Here is an 18,680-nt window from a genome sequence, read left to right as displayed (position 1 = left end):
GAATCATGGAATGATGAACAGAATAATGGAATCATAGAATAGAATTATAGAATGATAGAATGATAGAATAAAATCATGGAATGATAGAACAGAATCATGGAATGACAGAATCATGGAATGACAGAATCATGGAATGACAGAACAGAATCATGGAATGACAGAACAGAATCATGGAATGACAGAACAGAATCATGGAATGATGAACAGAATAATGGAATCATAGAATAGAATTATAGAATGATAGAATGATAGAATAAAATCATGGAATGATAGAACAAAATCATGGAATGACAGAACAGAATCATGGAATGATCTAACAGAATCATAGAATGATAGAATAGAAGCATAGAATGATAGAACAGAATGATAGAATGATAGAATAGAATCATGGAATGATAGAACAGAATAATAGAATGATAGAATAGAAGCATAGAATGATAGAACAGAATAATAGAATGATAGAATAGAAGCATAGAATGATAGAACAGAATAATAGAATAGAAGCATAGAATGATAGAACAAAATAATAGAATGATAGAATAGAAGCATAGAATGATAGAACAGAATAATAGAATGATAGAATAGAAGCATAGAATGATAGAACAGAATAATAGAATGATAGAATAGAAGCATAGAATGATAGAACAGAATAATAGAATACTCCATGTATTGACATGATGTTGAACTCTGTACTGTATTACTACTCAGCACTCCAAAGACCTGCCACACCTACCCAGGCCACACAGGTACACTGCTGTGTGGTCACATGCGTGCGTATATGCGTAGCAGTAGGGAGAGGGCCGTTACACTGTAAGAGATGTTGTCTGAAGTTTCACAGTGAACCGGTCTCTTTCCCTGCTGCTTCTACTCTTCAGAAAGAGGGGAAAAAGGGAGCTCCTGAATTGCTGCTAGTCCTCTACTTGTCAGCTATTACAACAAATGATACAGCTTTGAGTTAACGTTTAACAAACAAGCAATTGATTTATGTGTTGGGTGTTTATATCTGTGTATGTGTGTGTGTGTTGTCTTTGGTGTGTGTGTTGTCTTTGGTGTGTGTGTGTGTGTGTGCGTACTCTCCTGGAGTTGCAGCTACTTCCGAGCCAAGCCCAAAGCATGCTGGGATGGCGAAGCGTGATTCATCACTCCAGAGAATGCATTTCCACTGCACCAGAGTCCAATGGTGGCAAGCTTTACACCACTCCAGCCAAGGTTGGCATTGCGCATGGTGATCTTAGACTTGTGTGTGGCTGCTCGGCCACGGAAACCCATTTTATGAAGCTCCTAACAAACAGTTATTGTGCGGACGTTGCTTCCAGAGGCAGTTTGGAACTTGGTAGTGAGTGTTGCAACAAAGGACAGACAATTTTTACAGCCTACGCACTTCAGCACTCGGCGGTGCCGTTCTGTGAGTTTGTGTGGCCTACCACTTCGCTGTTGAGCCGTTGTTGCTCTTAGACGTTTCCACTTCACAATAGCAGCACTTACAGTTGACCGGGGCAGCTCTAGCAGGGCAAAAATTTAACAAACTGACTTGCTGACACACTGACTCTGTACCGGTACCCCCTGTATATAGCCTCCACATTGACTCGGTACCGGTACCCCTTGTATATAGCATCGTTATTGTTATTTTTTACTTTAGTTTATTTGGTAAATATTTTCTTAACTCTTCTTGAACTGCACTGTTGGTTAAGGGCTTGTAAGTACGCATTTCACGGTAAGGTCTACCCTTGTTGAATCCTATGACGGTGTCATGCTGAAAGTCACTTATCTCTTCAGAAAGGGCCATTCCACTGCCAATGTTTGTCTATGGAGATGGCATGGCTGTGTGCAACGGGTGTGACTGAAATAGCCAAATCCACTAATTTGAAGGGATGTCCACATACTTTTGGCCATGTAGTGTACAGTGCATTCAGAAAGTGTTCAGACCACTTGACTTTCTCCACATTTTGTTACGTTACAGCCTTATTCTCAAATGGATTAAATAAAACATCCTCAATCTACACACAATACCCCATAATGACAAAGTGAAAACCGGTTTAGATTGTTTTGCAAATTTACAAATTCTTGAAAACAGAAATATCTTATTTACATAAGTATTCAGACCTTTTGCTATGAGACTCGACATTGCGTTCAAGTCCATCCTGTTTCCATTGATCATCCTTGAGATGTTTCTACAACTTCATTGGAGTCCACCTGTGGTAAATTAAATTGTTTGGACAGGATTTGTAAAGCCACACACCCGTCTACAAGTCCCACAGTTGACAGTGTATGTCAGAGCAAAAACCAAGCCATGAGGTCGAAGGAATTGTCCGTAGAGCTCGGAGACGGGATTGTGTCGAGGCACAGATCTGGGGAAGGGTGCCAACACATGTCTTAATTAATAAAGGTCTCCAAGAACACAGGGGCCTCCATCATTCTTAAATGGAAGAAGTTTGGAACCACCAAGAGCAATCGGGGAGAAGGGCCTTGGACAGAGGTGACCAAGAACCCGATGGTTACTCTAACAGAGCTCCAGAGTTCCTCTGTGGAGATGGGAGAACCTTCCAGAAGGACAGTCATATCTGCAGCACTCCACCAATAAGGCCTTTATGGTAGAGTGGCCAGACGGAAGCCACTCCTCAGTAAGCTTGGAGTTTTCCAAAAGGCCCCTAAAGGACTCAGACCATGAGAAACAAGATTCTTTGGTCGGATGAGACCAAGATTGAACTCTTTGCCAAGTGTCACATCTGCAGGAAACATGGCACCATCCCTACGGTGAAGCATGGTGGTGGTGTCAGCATCATGCTGTGGGGATATTTTTCAGTGGCAGGGGATAGAAGACTGGTCAGGATCGAGGGAAAGATGAACGGACCAAAGTACAGAGAGATCCTTGATGAAAACCTGCTCCAGAGCGCTCAGGACCTCAGACTGGGGTAAAGGTTCACCTTCCAACAGGACAACGACCCTAAGCACACAGCCAAGACAACATAGGAGTGGCTTCGGGACAAGTCTCTGAATGTCCTTGAGTGGACCAGCCAGAGCCCTGACTTGAACCCGATCGAACATCTCTGGAGAGACCTGAAAATATCTGTGCAGTGACGCTCCCCATCCAACCTGACAGAGCTTGAGAGGATCTGCAGAGAAGAAGAAGGGGAGAAACTCCCCAAATACAGGTGTGCCAAGCTTGTAGCGTCATACCCAAGAAGACTCGAGGCTGTAATCGCTGCCAAAAGGTGCTTCAACAAAGTACTGAGAAAATGGTCTGAAAACTTATGTCAATGTGATCTTTCAGTGTTTCATTTTTTTTGAATGTGCAACATTTTTTGCTTTGTCGTTATGGGGTATTGTGTATAGATTGATGAGGGGGGGGAAAAAACTATTTTAACCATTTTAGAATAAGGCTGTAACGTAAAAAGGAATAAGGTCAAGGGATCTGAATACTTCCTGAAGGCACTGTATATCAGAGGTGCTGTGCAGCATCATTTCTATACTCCAGTTGAGTTTTGTATGGATATGAAATTACTATAGAATATGTATTGATGTGTTTGAGCAGATTAAATTGATGTGGCTGATTTGACAGGTCACCTTTCTTAATGTTGTGGTGTCGTCTTGCTCTCTCATGCGTGTGCCACACACACACACACACACACACACACACACACACTTCTCAGTTTCCATGATCTTTAATAAAAGGCACATGTACAGCCATAGTGAGATGAGTCAGTGAGTCTATTGGCATAGAGACGAAAAAGCATTAAAACACAGAAATACAAGACCTAGATAGGCCCGGAGGAGTCAGATCTATAGAAATACTCAACCTAAATAGGCCAGGAGGAGAGACAGAGCCATCACAGTAGATTCTACTTTTTAGTAACATCGTCATCTCAGCATCATTCAAGTAACTCTAAACACTCTAAACACGTCACCATAGTAACGCACACACAAATTACCAGTTCCCAAAGTCAAAAGGTCCCATCCAGGATTCTCCCCATTTAAAACCAGAGTCATGAGCTAGGTCTAGACAATCAGATCATGAGTTAACCGGCGTCAGTAGACACCAGCATAGCGGATGTTTTGGCGGTGGGACTTCAGTTTGAGCCATCAAAAAAAAAAATAATAATAATAATTCGCTGAGCAGCTGTTCTTGCGATCATCGCCAGGAAACCACACCTGCCCCACTTCACTGCAGAAGTTCACAACGAGAATGTGTAGGCTATATGGAAATATTTATGCTCAAATTGAAAAAAATCATTCAACTAAATGAGGATTTCATTCATCCCTAAATCAAAGTGTAGGCTACATCTCACATTCCAGTGTTGAACATGTAAACAAGGCTGCATGGGATTTCTGTTAATGTGACTCCGTGCAGCCAATGGGAATGCCCGGCTTTACTTGTGGATTTGACCGCCAAAACAACCACTCTGCAGATGTTGGCTAAAGCGGATCTGATGGAATCGAGCCCTTAGTCCTGTGAAACAGGGTTGACTCGGTGGACCGTTCAGGTTCTCTTTTCCATCTTCCGGAGGGGAACCACCCTACTACAGGGGAACCGCCCTCCTACAGGGGAACCACCCTCCTACAGGGGAACCACCCTCCTACAGGGGAACCTCCCCAAGATAATGCCCTGGGATTTAGCTTAGAGGACTAACGCGGTCTTGTGGCACGCAGACAAACTGGATTCAAACCCAGTCTGTCACACTAGCTGGGGTTCCCTTCAGGTCCGTTTCAGGGTTCTGGGTTCTCCGGTTCTAGCACGGCCCAACCAGAGAAGAAGGAGGAGTCCACACAAACATACATACACAGATGTTGGTTTCTGAGCAGGCCTAAGAGGTCTGTTGATTGTGTGTGTGTGTATGTGTGTGTGTGTGTGTGTGTGGCCATGCAAGTATCTGTTTATAGGGATGTGATCACTAGGGCCCTAAATGCATCTGTCAAAAAACAAACGCACGCGAGCAACACCGTGCACACGCACGCGAGCAACACCGTGCACACTCACGCGAGCAACACCGTGCACACGCACGCGAGCAACACCGTGCACACGCACGCGAGCAACACCGTGCACACGCACGCGAGCAACACCGTGCACACGCACGCGAGCAACACCGTGCACACACACGCGAGCGCACAGCCACACTAATACCAAACTTTAAAAAAAAGGCTAAGTTCAAAGGAATTTAAATATTCAGGGTTAAAAATAAATTTAAAAAAAAATAAGGTATAAGTTAACTTTTGAGGTTAAATATATAAATCACAACTCATTTTTGAAGGACTAACTAAAAGGAGCATGCAAAACACTGCCATCTTGGCTCTGCTCTGGGTTGGTCTCCGAACCAAGTGGACGGCTGTCCTAATCAAACAGACTAGGAGCAGGTCAGAGTGTGTGTATACAAGTAACCCACCCTTCCATTCTATAGGACAGACTAGCTGAGTGGTCAACAGAGTTCAAAAGCTCACATTCACATCTTTGGAACACATACGCACACACATTTTCTCAGAGTATCATACCACACACACACACACACACTCTCGTATGGTTCATCCTGCTTTGGTGGGTATGAGCTACCTTTGGCTCTGGGGTCAAAGGGTGAAATGTCAGACCGACTCAACTGCACGGGTACACCATCCTGTCTCCATAGTGACAACCCCCTCTCCCCTAACACCCCCATAGTAACAACATCCTCAGTCCATACAGATTAATTCCCCTAGCAACACCATCCGGTCTCCAAAGCAACACTAAAAGCAGCACCTGAAATGGTGGGGTTCCCTAACTCTCTCAATATGTGGTCTAGTGGGCTGTGTGTGTGTGTGTATGTGTATGTGTATGTGTGTGTGTGTAAAGAGGTATCAGTGGTGTCTCACTTTAAACTCAAACTTCTCTCTCCCTCACGTCCTCTACACGTCTCTCTCGGTCCTCTCCCTCCTCCTCCTCCTCGTCTTGTCTATTTCTGGATCTGGAAGATGAAGAGTCGTAGGTTGATGTTCTTGGCGGCCAGTAGTTTGTTACACTCCACAGAGTCGGTGATGGGCAGGGGGACGTAGTCTGTCTCGTTGGTGTCGTTGCTGAACGCGTGATGGTGGATCACAGGCTTGATCCTCACGTCGTCGTACGGTCCTTTCAACAGCAGGAAGGAACACTCTATAGCCGAGTTCACCTAGAAGGAAGAGGGTGAACATTAGAGAGGGAGCGAGAGCGAGTCGAGAGCGAGCGTGTGTGTGTGTGTGTACCTTGCTCTTGAGGATGAGTTGGAAGGAGAGGGTGCGTTTGCAGGAGAGGTTAGGGTTGCGTTCAGAGTCGTTGACCCTGGCCTTCAGTACCCAGGTCTGGTTCAACACGGTGAAACGAGGACTCTCATAGTACAGACGGGTGATGAAGTCATCTGTCCGGTACGGCCTGAACTGGACCTCTGGACAGGGCAGAGAGAGGGGGAAAGACTCATGTTTTCTGTGTGTGTGACTGGTCCTTTCAGCCAGATTTAAATGATTGTCCTGGAAGTCAGATAATCAAATCAAATCAAATTTTATTTGTCACATACACATGGTTAGCAGATGTTAATGCGAGTGTAGCGAAATGCTTGTGCTTCTAGTTCCGACAATGCAGTAATAACCAACGAGTAAACTAACCTAACAATTCCAAAACTACTACCTTATACACACAAGTGTAAAGGGATAAAGAATATGTACATAAAGATATATGAATGAGTGATGGTACAGAGCGGCATAGGCAAGACGCAGTAGATGGTATCGAGTACAGTATATACATATACATATGAGATGGGTAATGTAGGGTATGTAAACATTATATTAAGTGGCATTGTTTAAAGTGGCTAGTGATACATTTTTTACATCAATTCCCATTATTAAAGTGGCTGGAGTTGAGTCAGTATGTTGGCAGCAGCCACTCAATGTTAGTGGTGGCTGTTTAACAGTCTGATGGCCTTGAGATAGAAGCTGTTTTTCAGTCTCTCGGTCTCAGCTTTGATGCACCTGTACTGACCTCGCCTTCTGGACGATAGCGGGGTGAACAGGCAGTGGCTCGGGTGGTTGTTGTCCTTTATGATCTTTATGGCCTTCCTGTGACATCGGGTGGTGTAGGTGTCCTGGAGGGCAGGTAGTTTGCCCCCGGTGATGCGTTGTGCAGACCTCACTACCCTCTGGAGAGCCTTACGGTTGTGGGCGGAGCAGTTGCCATACCAGGCGGTGATACAGCCCGACAGGATGCTCTCGATTGTGCATCTGTAGAAGTTTGTGAGTGCTTTTGGTGACAAGCCGAATTTCTTCAGCCTCCTGAGGTTGAAGAGGCGCTGCTGCGCCTTCTTCACAACGCTGTCTGTGTGGGTGGACCAATTCAGTTTGTCTGTGATGTGTACGCCGAGGAACTTAAAACTTACTACCCTCTCCACTACTGTCCCGTCGATGTGGATAGGGGGGGCTCCCTCTGCTGTTTCCTGAAGTCCACGATCATCTCCTTTGTTTTGTTGACATTGAGTGTGAGGTTATTTTCCTGACACCACACTCCAAGGGCCCTCACCTCCTCCCTGTAGGCCGTCTCGTCATTGTTGGTAATCAAGCCTACCACTGTAGTGTTGTCTGCAAACTTGATGATTGAGTTGGAGGCGTGCATGGCCACGCAGTCATGGGTGAATAGCGAGTACAGGAGAGGGCTCAGAACACACCCTTGTGGGGTCCCAGTGTTGAGGATCAGCGGGGTGGAGATGTTAGCTACCCTCACCACCTGGGGGCGGCCCGTCAGGAAGTCCAGGACCCAGTTGCACAGGGCGGGGACGATACCCAAGGTCTCGAGCTTGATGACGAGTTTGGAGGTTACTATGGTGTTAAATGCTGAGCTGTAGTCGATGAACAGCATTCTCACATAGGTATTCCTCTTGTCCAGATGGGTTAGGTCAGTGTGCAGTGTGATTGCGTCGTCTGTGGACCTTTTGGGGCGGTAAGCAAATTGGAGTGGGTCTAGGGTGTCAGGTAGGGTGGAGGTGATATGGTCCTTGACTAGTCTCTCAAAGCACTTCATGATGACGGAAGTGAGTGCTACGGGGCGGTAGTCGTTTAGCTCAGTTACCTTAGCTTTCTTGGGAACAGGAACAATGGTGGCCCTCTTGAAGCATGTGGAAACAGCAAACTGGGATAAGGATTGATTGAATATGTCCGTAAACACACCAGCCAGCTGGTCTGCTGATGCCGTCTGGGCCTGCAGCCTTGCGAGGGTTAAAACGTTTAAATGTTTTCCTCACGTCGGCTGCAGTGAAGGAGAGTCCGCAGGTTTGGTAGTGGGCCGTGTCAGTGGCACTGTATTGTCCTCAAAGCGAGCAAAAAAGTTATTTAGTCTGTCTGGAAGCAAGACATCCTGGACTCTACTTTGTCTCTATACTGACGCTTAGCTTGTTTGATTGCCTTGTGGAGGGAATAGCTACACTGTTTGTATTCGGTCATGTTTCCGGTCACCTTGCCCTGGTTAAAAGCAGTGGTTCGCGCTTTCAGTTTCGCGCGAATGCTGCCATCAATCCATGGTTTCTGGTTTGGGAATGTTTTAATCGTTGCTGTGGGTATAACGTCGTCAATGCACTTTCTAATAAACTCACTCACCGAATCAGCGTATTCGTCAATGTTGTTGTTGGACGCAATGCGGAACATATCCCAATCCACGTGTGTGTATGTGTGTATGACAGTGTGTACTGTGGATTAGGGCTGTTACGGTGACCACATTACTGCCACACCGGCGGTCACGAGTCATGAAGGCAGTCAAATGTCACGTGGCCGTTTAGTCACGGTAATATCACGGCAATATACTTGCTAACTGCCTGGTTCTCAGCACTCCCTCTCTGACGTCAATGCAAATGTATTCGAAAATCTAATCAAACACTTCATGAGAGCCCATGAGCTCATGTTGTGCAACATTTCTATAGGCTATGCTATTGTGTGAGAAAACAGAGTGATGGCCTCTATTAAAAAGAGGAGGATCCCATCAGCTTTCTATAGGCTAGGCCTACTATATTTCTCAACTTTCCTAATATTAAGCACATTGCTTCTCTTTACAACAGGAGTATAGCCTACCTGACTGGCATGAAAATGAACCACGGGAAAAGGGTTCTTCATTCGCTATTTAAGTGCATAGATGACATGTATTTTTTTCCCCTGTCCCTGTTTTGAGACAGGTGCATGATAATGGTCCATTCTAAATCAAAACAAATGTCACACATTTATATTATTTAGTATATGTAAAGACAATATTAAATCAAGAATAGTGTGATGGGTGACAATATTAACCTATCACTTCTGAATTATATATCATCACTTGTGAACAATGCCCAGTGTAAGAAACTACTTTTTTTTCTCTCAAATTTTAGTAGTCTAACCCATAAAGCCTATATGTTTTGATAAGGTTTGTATCACAACTAAAGTGGCCAAATAACTTCTTAAAATGAAGCACATTAATTCACTTTACGAGGGGTTTAGAGCCTAACTGGCATACATAAGCAGCACGTGAGTTTCTCAGGGAGAAATGGCACAACGCAGCACTCCGGGCCGAGGGCACAACGCAGCACTCCGGGCCGAGGGCACAACGGGACTGGCCGCAAAAGGCCTGGGTTTTTATTTAGGGTGCATTACGGCCAAAGGGGATGCCGCCGTGAAATTCGAGGCATTATCAAGTGCTTGTCAAATTGTGAATGAGAGACTGATGAAGTGTGTACAGTCTGTGCAGAAACAAAACAAAGCAGAGCTCCTGCCTTTCAAACAACTTTTTTCATGAGTCACGTCATGCAGCCTTACAATGTATTAATCATCTAAACATATAGCCCAACGTTTATAGAACAAAGTCACATTAATCACTCTAAATTAAGCAGATAGGAGGACCTATTTCTTTGTTAACCACTCAACGCAGAATAGCCGCATGTGCGCAATTCCTCAAATCGTTTGGAGAAAATATTTATATTTTATTCAGCTCTTTTTTTCAAATTGAATTCTTCATAATATAAAAATAATGCCACGGAATTCCTAGCAAATCTGGTCTGTTAAATGATCTAGTGTTGCCCACAGCCATATGACATAGCCAGATCAGGGCCTAACATAAGGACAACTCAAGAGTATGCTGTTCTTCTGAAATACACTACATTTTCTTCATATCATGTTTCTTTAGACCTGTCTAAAATAAATAATGGATTTATTGTGGAAGTGTAGGCTGTTTTATTTGGATTCATTAGACTTTAAAAAAAAATGTAGATGTTCCAAAAGGTGTGCGTCCGTGTGTGGAAGCTAGGAGATGCTAAATATGTTAATTAACGGTCAATTACCGTGAGACAGACAGTTATTTGCTTGACAATCACCAGCTGATGAAATTCCGTGACCGCGACAGACCTGTGGAAGTCAGGTACTGCGTGTATCACAGCCTCCTCAATCACGTTTTATAGCCACCGTTGACAGGCCTCCTGAGCCATATACAGTGTTCCTTTACTGAGCTCCCTGAACCTTGTAGTCAGGGCAGATAATATTCAAGTTTTTTTTAGTGACACAGACCCAATCCAACAAGGTTTTCGGAGCCATCATCGACTCGGTGGGTTGTGTCTAACATGTCCGCCAGACCAACGCATTGCCAGAGTCATACCCTGGATCTAGTTTAGCCCGGTGGATATAAACATTCTGGATCTAAATGTTTTTCCTCATAATCCTGGAAGATTAGAAAATACCTGAGCCCAGATCAAGGCTCTGCATCGGCCCTCGTGCTTCTAGACTCCTGTTGACACCGGCGATCACCGCATTCTTTTGGAAAGATTGGAAACCCTAAAATTGGTCTGCACAGACAAGTTCTTACTTGGTTTAGAGTTTAACTGTCAGAAAGATATCATTTTGTCTCGGTGGATGGTTTATCCTCTGACAAATCAAATGTAAGTTCCGTTTTAGGTCCACTATTGTTTTCACTATATATTCTACATCCTGGTGATGTCATTCGGAAAGACAATATCAACTTTCACGGCTATGCGGATGCAACACAGCTGTACATTTCGATGAAACATGGTGAAGCCCCAAAATTGCCTTCCCCAGAAGCCTGAGTTTCAGACATAAGGAAGTGGATGGCGGAAAATGCTTAACTTTTAAACTCTGACAAAAACAGAGATGCTAGTTCCCGGTCCCAAAAAACAAAGATCTGCTGTTGGATCTGACAATTAATCTTGATGGATGGACAGCCGTCTGAAATAAAACTGTGAAGGACCTCAGTGTTACTCTGGACCCCGATCTCTCTTTTGACGAACATATCAAGAATATTTCAAGGATTAGCTCCCCCCATCGTCGTAACATTGCAAAAACACTAAACTTTTTGTAAAATAAAATTATGCAGAAAAGCAAATCCATGCTTTTGTCACTTCTAGATTGGACTACTGCGATGCTCTACTTTTCGGCTCCCCGGATAAAGCACTAAATAAACCTCCGTTAGTGCTAGACACAGCTGCTAGAATCTCTACACTCTACACAGCTGCTAGAATCTCTACACTCTACACAGCTGCTAGAATCTCTACACAGCTGCTAGAATCTCTACACAGCTGCTAGAATCTCTACACAGCTGCTAGAATCTCTACACAGATGCTAGAATCTCTACACTGGCTTCCTGTTAAGGCTAGGTCTGATTTCACGGTAAAAAAGAATAAAACATATTTATAATTTACAAAATGTAAAGGTTTTACTGCTAACCTACAAAGCATTACACGGGCTTGCTCCTACCCATCTCTCCGATTTGGTCCTGCCGTACATACCTACACATACGCTACGGTCACAAGACGCAGGCCTCGTTATTGTCCATAGAATTTCTAAGTAAACAGCTGGAGGCTGGGCTTTCTCCTATAGTGCTCCATTTTTATGGTATGGTCTGAATACCCATGTGAGAGACGCAGACTCGGTCTCAATCTTGAAGTCTTTATTGAAGACTCATCTCTTCAGTCCATCCTATGATTGAGTGTAGTCTGGCCCAGGGGTGCGAAGGTGAACGGCAAGGCACTGGAGCGACGAACCGCCCTTGCAGTCTCTGCCTGGCCGGCTCCCCTCTCTCCACTGGGATTCTCTGCCTCTAAACCCTATTACAGGGGCTCAGTCACTGGCTTACTGGGGCTCTCGCATGCCGTACCCATAAAAGGGGTGCGTCACATCATGCAAGGCTTTTCTCGCTATACTCAACATGTGTTGAGTCACTGACATGATCTTCCTGTCCGGTCTTGCGGCCCGTTGGACTCATGCGGGGGAGGAGATCTTCGTGGGCTATACTCAGCCTCGTCTCAGGGTGGTAAGATGGTGGTCTGTTGGAATCCCTCTAGTCGTGTGGTGGCTGTGCTTTGGCAAAGTGGGTGGGGTTATATCCTGTCTGGTTGGCCCTGTCTGAGGTTATCGTCAGACCACCCGTCCGTCCGTCCATCTCAGCCTCCAGTGTCTATGCTGTAATAGTGTATGTGGTGTATGTGCCGGGGGGCTAGGGTCAGTCTGTCCTGTCTGGTGAAATTCTGGTGTCTTGTGGGAACTTAAGTACTTTTTAGGAGGACCTGAGCCCTAGGACCATGCCTCAGGACATCCTGGCCTGATGCCTCGCGGTTGTCCCCAGCCCACCTGGTCATGCTGTTGCTCCAGTTTCAACTGTTTTGCCTGCAGCTATGGAACCCCTGACCTGTTCACTAGATGTGCAACCTTTTCTAGGACCTGCTGTTCTCGACACCCTCTCTCTCTACTATACTTGCTTTTCTCGACCCCCTCTCTCTCTACTGTACCTGCTGTTCGACCCCCTCTCTCTCTACTGTACCTGCTGTTCTCGACCCCCCCTCTCTCTACTGTACCTGCTGTTCTCAACCCCCCCTCTCTACTGTACCTGCTGTTCTCGAACCCCTCTCTCTCTACTGTACCTTTTGTTCTCGAACCCCTCTACTGTACTTGCTGTTCTCGACCCCCCCCCTCTCTCTACTGTACCCGCTGTTCTCGACCCTCTCTCTCTACTGTACCCGCTGTTCTCGACCCCCCCCTCTCTCTCTACTGTACCTGCTGTTCTCGACCCCCTCTCTCTCTACTGTACCTGCTGTTCTCGAACCCCTCCCTCTCTACTGTACCTGTTGTTCTCGAACCCCTCTCTCTCTACTGTACTTGCTGTTCTCGACCCCCTCTCTCTCTCTACTGTACTTGCTGTTCTCGACCCCCTCTCTCTCTACTGTACCCGCTGTTCTCGACCCCCTCTCTCTCTACTGTACCCGCTGTTCTCGACCCCCTCTCTCTCTACTGTACCCGCTGTTCTCGACCCCCCCCTCTCTACTGTACCCGTTGTTCTCGACCCCCTCTCTCTCTACTGTACCCGTTGTTTTCGACCCCCTCTCTCTCTACTGTACACGTTCTCGACCCCCTCTCTCTCTCTACTGTACCCGCTGTTCTCGAACCCCTCTCTCCCTCTACTGTACCCGCTGTTCTCGACCCCCTCTCTCTCTACTGTACCCGCTGTTCTCGACCCCCCCTCTCTCTCTACTGTACCCGCTGTTCTCGACCCCCCCTCTCTACTGTACCTGCTGTTCTCGACCCCCTCTCTCTACTGTACCTGCTGTTCTCGACCCCCTCTCTCTACTGTACCCGTTGTTCTCGACCCCCTCTCTCTCTCTACTGTACACGTTCTCGACCCCCTCTCTCTACTGTACCCGCTGTTCTCGAACCCCTCTCTCTCTCTACTGTACCCGCTGTTCTCGACCCCCTCTCTCTCTACTGTACCCGCTGTTCTCGACCCCCTCTCTCTCTACTGTACCCGCTGTTCTCGACCCCCCCTCTCTACTGTACCTGCTGTTCTCGACCCCCTCTCTCTACTGTACCTGCTGTTCTCGACCCCTCTCTCTACTGTACCTGCTGTTCTCGACCCCCTCTCTCTCTCTACTGTACCTGTTGTTCTCGACCCCCTCTCTCTCTCTACTGTACCTGTTGTTCTCGACCCCCTCTCTCTCTCTACTGTACCCGCTGTTCTCGACTCCCTCTCTCTCTCTACTGTACCTGTTGTTCTCGACCCCCTCTCTCTCTCTCTACTGTACCCGCTATTACCGACCCCTCTCTACTGTACCTGCTGTTCTCGACCCTCTTTCTCTACTGTACCCGCTGTTCTCGACCCCCTCTCTCTCTACTGTACCCGCTGTTCTCAAACCCCTCTCTCTCTACTGTACCCGCTGTTCTCGAACCCCTCTCTCGCTCTACTGTACCTGCTGTCTTGACCTCTGATTTCTCAGCTATGAAAAGCCAACTGATATTTACTCCACAGGTGCCCACCTGTTGCACCCTCTACAAGCACTGTGATTATTATTTGACCCTGCTGCTCATCTATGAACGTTTGAACATCTTGAAGAACAGTCTGGCCTTAATGGCCATGTACTCTTATAATCTCCACCCAGCACAACCATAAGAGGACTGGCCACCCCTCAGAGCCTGGTTCCTCTCTAGGTTTCATCCTAGGTTCCTGCCTTTCTAGGGAGTTTTCCCTAGCCACTGTGCTTCTACATGTACATTGCTTGCTGTTTGGGGTTCTAGGCTGGGTTTCTGTACAGCACTTTGTGACATCTGCTGATGTAAAAAGGGCTTTATAAATACATGTAATTTGATTTGACAGTGTGGAAGTAAGGTACTGTGTGTGTGACAGTGTGTACCTAGCCTACCTGTGAAGCCTATCTTCTCGTAACAGAGCAGGGAGAATATAGAGTTGTAAAGGGTTAGTTCTCTGCTGTGGCTCTGGTCCATCTCCCCCAGGATGCCCATCAGCTCTGTGCCAGTCTTGGTGGGATGGCAGCACTCCTCCTCGTGGGCCGGTAGCTCGTGGAACGGTCCCTTCCATGGGCAGCCAATCCGCTTATACTTACACTGCGTCACCCTGGCAACACATCAGGAAGTGGGAGTTTAGGGCCATTCATGGGAGTGCATCGCTTAAAGCCATCACCCTACAGATCTGCAAACACGGAGGGGTTAGGGCCAAGGGGGAGGGGTAAGAAGTGATTTGGGACCGGCTGTATAATTTCTGCTGGTTCTGTCATTGACCCTATTGCAGGTGTTGTCTGGTAGGGTGTGTTATTGCTGAGCGATTAACTAAAATATTGGTTATTTAAAAACAAATTAATTACCCCTTTTTCGTGGTATCCAATAGCTACTATCTTGTCTCATCGCTACAACTCCCGTACGGGCTCGGGAGAGACGAAGGTTGAAAGTCATGCGTCCTCCGATACACAATCCAACCAAGCCGCACTGCTTCTTTACACAGCGCGCATCCAACCCGGAAGCCAGCCGCACCAATGCGCCGGAGGATACACCGTGCACCTGGCAACCTTGGTTAGCGCGCACTGCGCCCGGCCCGCCACAGGAGTCGCTGGTGCGCGATGAGACAAGGACATCCCTACAGGCCAAACCCTCCCTAACCCGAACGACGCTAGGCCAATTGTGCGTCGCCCCACGGACCTCCCGGTCGCGGCCGGTTACGACAGAGCCTGGGCGCAAACCCAGAGTCTCTGATGGCACAGCTGGCGCTGCAGTACAGCGCCCTTAACCACTGCGCCACCCGACCAAACCACCCGGGAAGCCCTATTTTTTTTAACAAGTAATTGAATTATTTTAATTTTGTTCATTTTTTTTCCTGTGAGCTCAATGCACTCATTGCACAGTTTCTCTAGAGATAAATCAGATCCAGCCTGAACTGTGAACTGTAGCAGGAAGTTGTAGTTTCCAATATTATACATAGCTTAACAAAGAAGACGTGGTAACTAAAACTACAATGACCATAATCCACTGAGCACCTATTTGTCCGGTGTGTGTGTTTCTTTTACACCTGCTACGGAATAGACAGAAGACTGTGCAATCGAGAGCAGCTGTTGCTTCACCGGGTATCTCTACCTGAAAATACATGATCTAAGTGATTGATCGTTGGTATTCAGCCGTCATAACAGTATGCCTTATTTACCTTGAATAACAACTAAAATATTGATATTGTCAGACAGCAGCTCGTAATATGAATAAATGATCGCTAATAAGCAGTAATGGGCAGTCACTACCATCATGGGAACTCTTATTAATTGTTATATTCTGTGTCGTTACAGAATTCAACCCACATAATTCATTTAATGTTTAAAATAAATTATAGAACCAAAACGACCTCAAAACACTAATCGCTCAGCACTAGTGTTAGTGTTTGTGTGTGTGTGTACCAATGAGGTGTGTACCTGTCTTGACACTCCTCTTTCTGGTGCCTCTCTAGGCTGGAGCGAGGGAACTGTTTGAGACAGAAGGGACAGTCTGTGGGCAGCTCACTCACAGCCTTCTCTACAGCCAGGTTCCTACAACACAGAGACTTGGTGATCTCACACCTGGGGGGGGGGGGGGGGTGGAGAGAGAAAGATGGGGCACACTCAATCAACCAATTATATACTGAACAAAAAAATATATAAAAACACACCATGCAACAATTTAAAAGATTTTACATATATCAATTACTCACTCAGTCAATTCAAGTGCATCTGTTAACTGTGTGTGCGTGTACAGACCTGCAGTTAGGACACGTGGCCTGCTCCTCTTTCAGACGAGAGTCAGCCAGCAGGTGGATGAAACAACCAGCACACATCAGGTGACCGTTGGTGCACTGTAGAGCAGAGAGGAAAGGGTTAATGTAGGTGTGTTTGGTGTGTCCGTACTGTTGACATGGGTCTTTAGAAATCAGTGTTAATATGCTCATTTGCTTTGGGGTGGGGGGAGCATCTCGTGGTTATTTGAGGGCATGCTACGCAGTATCACAACACAGTAAACTGGCTAAGAGAGGAGAGCAGTTCACTCTGTGTAAGGTGATATCTTGGGGCTTTCCTATTTCCTAGCGGGGTTAGCCTGGGATAATCAATGTGCAGAACAGACATCTGCAGGTGTTCATGTCTTGTTGGCAAATCTGAATAGAAATGGCTCAGGTGCCATTTTGAACACCTACATCCTGAGGATTTATAGATAATCTCTTTTGCAGCGCTGAGTACTGTCTACCGGTATTATTTATAGGTCATAATTTCTCTGTACAGCGCTGAGCACTGGCTAACCCTTCTGAACACGGTACCTACTGAGCTAGAGGCTAGCCTGCGTCCCTGGGCCCAACATCCTCTCTTCACCCATCTAGCTAACGTTACAGCCCACGACAGGTGCTGATCAGTAGGCTTACAGATTTTCCTCAACCCCTACTTCATGCCTGACATTCCTAACCTGTGAAGCTAAATAGACATGTTATTTGGGTCTATTTAATACGAAGTTAGTTAGCTCGCTGGCTAATATTGACAGGTGGGACAGAGTTGGTAGGCCAGGACAGGTGTTTGACAGCATTTACCTGATAAACGGAGGCTTTGGGCAGATCTAAACACACCGTGCAGCACAGCACTGAATACAGCCTCTCTTCCAGCTTTCCCGACTCTCCCTCCGGCAATCTCATCCGCTTCTTGGGCGGCGGCTCGTCCGGGTCCGAATCGGGCCCGAGTCCCTCTCCTCTTCGGAAGCCCACCTCCTCTTGCATTGACGGCCCACCGACCACTGTCTCCAGAGCTGCCCCCACCGCACCAACCCCCAGGCCGCCTGAGGAGCCTGGAGCCGCCGCGACGCCCACCTCACCACGCTCTTCCATCGAGGACATGGTGGGTGGTGGTGGTGTTTGTCAGGCGTAATCTAGCGACCTGTTAGCTAGCTGGCAGATTTAGCGACCCCAGGCTCGGCAAGGGAAAGCCAGGACAGCTGGAATGGACGTTAGCTAGTGAGTTAGCTAGTTAGCTAGCTAGTTAGTAAGCAATGTTGCGCAATACGCGTTGAATTTAACAAACGGACGTTTTAGTAATTTTCCAAAATAGTTTTTTTTTTTTCTAATGGTCGTTTTCGTATAGAAATGTAGCGCTGTTGACTGGCAGTTTTAACGAATATATTCAGCTAGCTACATTGCTATAGCTAACAAGCTCACAAAAACACTCCGGCCCTCGCCCTCGTCTAGCTAGAACAAAACAACCCGTCAGAGATGTTTTTGTGTTGTCAAGTCGCAGTTATTTGCCGTGACAGCGCATGAGCGGCCGTTCATAACGGCCCGGTTCGGCTGGTCGGTAAACGGTTTTTTTTCTCTCCTCCCCGTTGCCAGCTCGCTATCCACTGGACCTCCGGGACGTGTCAGTTTTGGAGAAAAAAATCAGAGAGATGTTCAGACAGGTCGCTAGGATTTGCCTAGTTGAACTACACAGACATCTTTGTTTTTCTCCTGTCCGGACCCTCCCCTCCTCCTCCTCTCCCCGACTTCACTACACCCTAGCTCGGCTGCACCTTCCAATCCTAACCGGTGTTACTCAGCTATGGTCACAAAAACAGCAAATCCCGAGTTTCGTTGCTTGATAAACTGTCAATATTTTTGCCAGCTGCTGCTATGGCCTCCCTTGACAGTCCTTAAACTGCGTCGCAGATTGGCTAACACTGGAATGGGTTTTTTTTTTGTTATTTTTTGTAGCAGATGACTTTGGGGGGGGTATTTAAACAATGGGTGCGCATGCGCGGTCGCGGTCTGCAGGGTGCGTGTGGGGGACCGGGTAGAATTTTGGACTTGAAAGGTGACCAGAACCCGATATGCGACAAAATGGAGCACCTCACCTGAAGGGCATCACCTGCCTAGACACGGCTAGACATAATCTGACACATCATGCTACCTGAAACCCTGG

At 46.7% G+C, this 18,680-nt stretch overlaps 1 protein-coding gene across 2 annotated transcripts; it reads right to left on the bottom strand.

Annotated features, from left to right (window-relative positions):
* Positions 1–3,646: 3,646 nt before the first annotated feature.
* Positions 3,647–18,477, bottom strand: LOC110487893 (cysteine/histidine-rich 1). 2 transcript variants are annotated; one of them, XM_021559811.2, is made up of 6 exons: positions 17,324–18,477; positions 16,509–16,603; positions 16,188–16,331; positions 14,631–14,851; positions 6,205–6,383; positions 3,647–6,131 (listed from the first exon to the last, which is right to left on the bottom strand). In XM_021559811.2, exons 1-6 carry the CDS (start codon positions 17,621–17,623, stop codon positions 5,919–5,921), a joined length of 1,152 nt encoding a protein of 383 aa, XP_021415486.1. In that variant the 5' UTR covers positions 17,624–18,477; the 3' UTR covers positions 3,647–5,918. The 2 variants fall into 2 exon arrangements, with proteins under 2 accessions (XP_021415486.1, XP_021415487.1); XM_021559812.2 differs by having other exon boundaries at positions 14,640–14,851; positions 17,324–18,476.
* Between the last annotated feature and the right edge of the window lie 203 nt (positions 18,478–18,680).

Source organism: Oncorhynchus mykiss, chromosome 32 (assembly GCF_013265735.2).
Source record: "Oncorhynchus mykiss isolate Arlee chromosome 32, USDA_OmykA_1.1, whole genome shotgun sequence".
Taxonomy (NCBI): domain Eukaryota; kingdom Metazoa; phylum Chordata; class Actinopteri; order Salmoniformes; family Salmonidae; genus Oncorhynchus; species Oncorhynchus mykiss.
The sequence above is the reverse complement of the archived record's forward strand: the minus strand, read 5'-3'. Positions and strand labels throughout refer to the sequence as shown.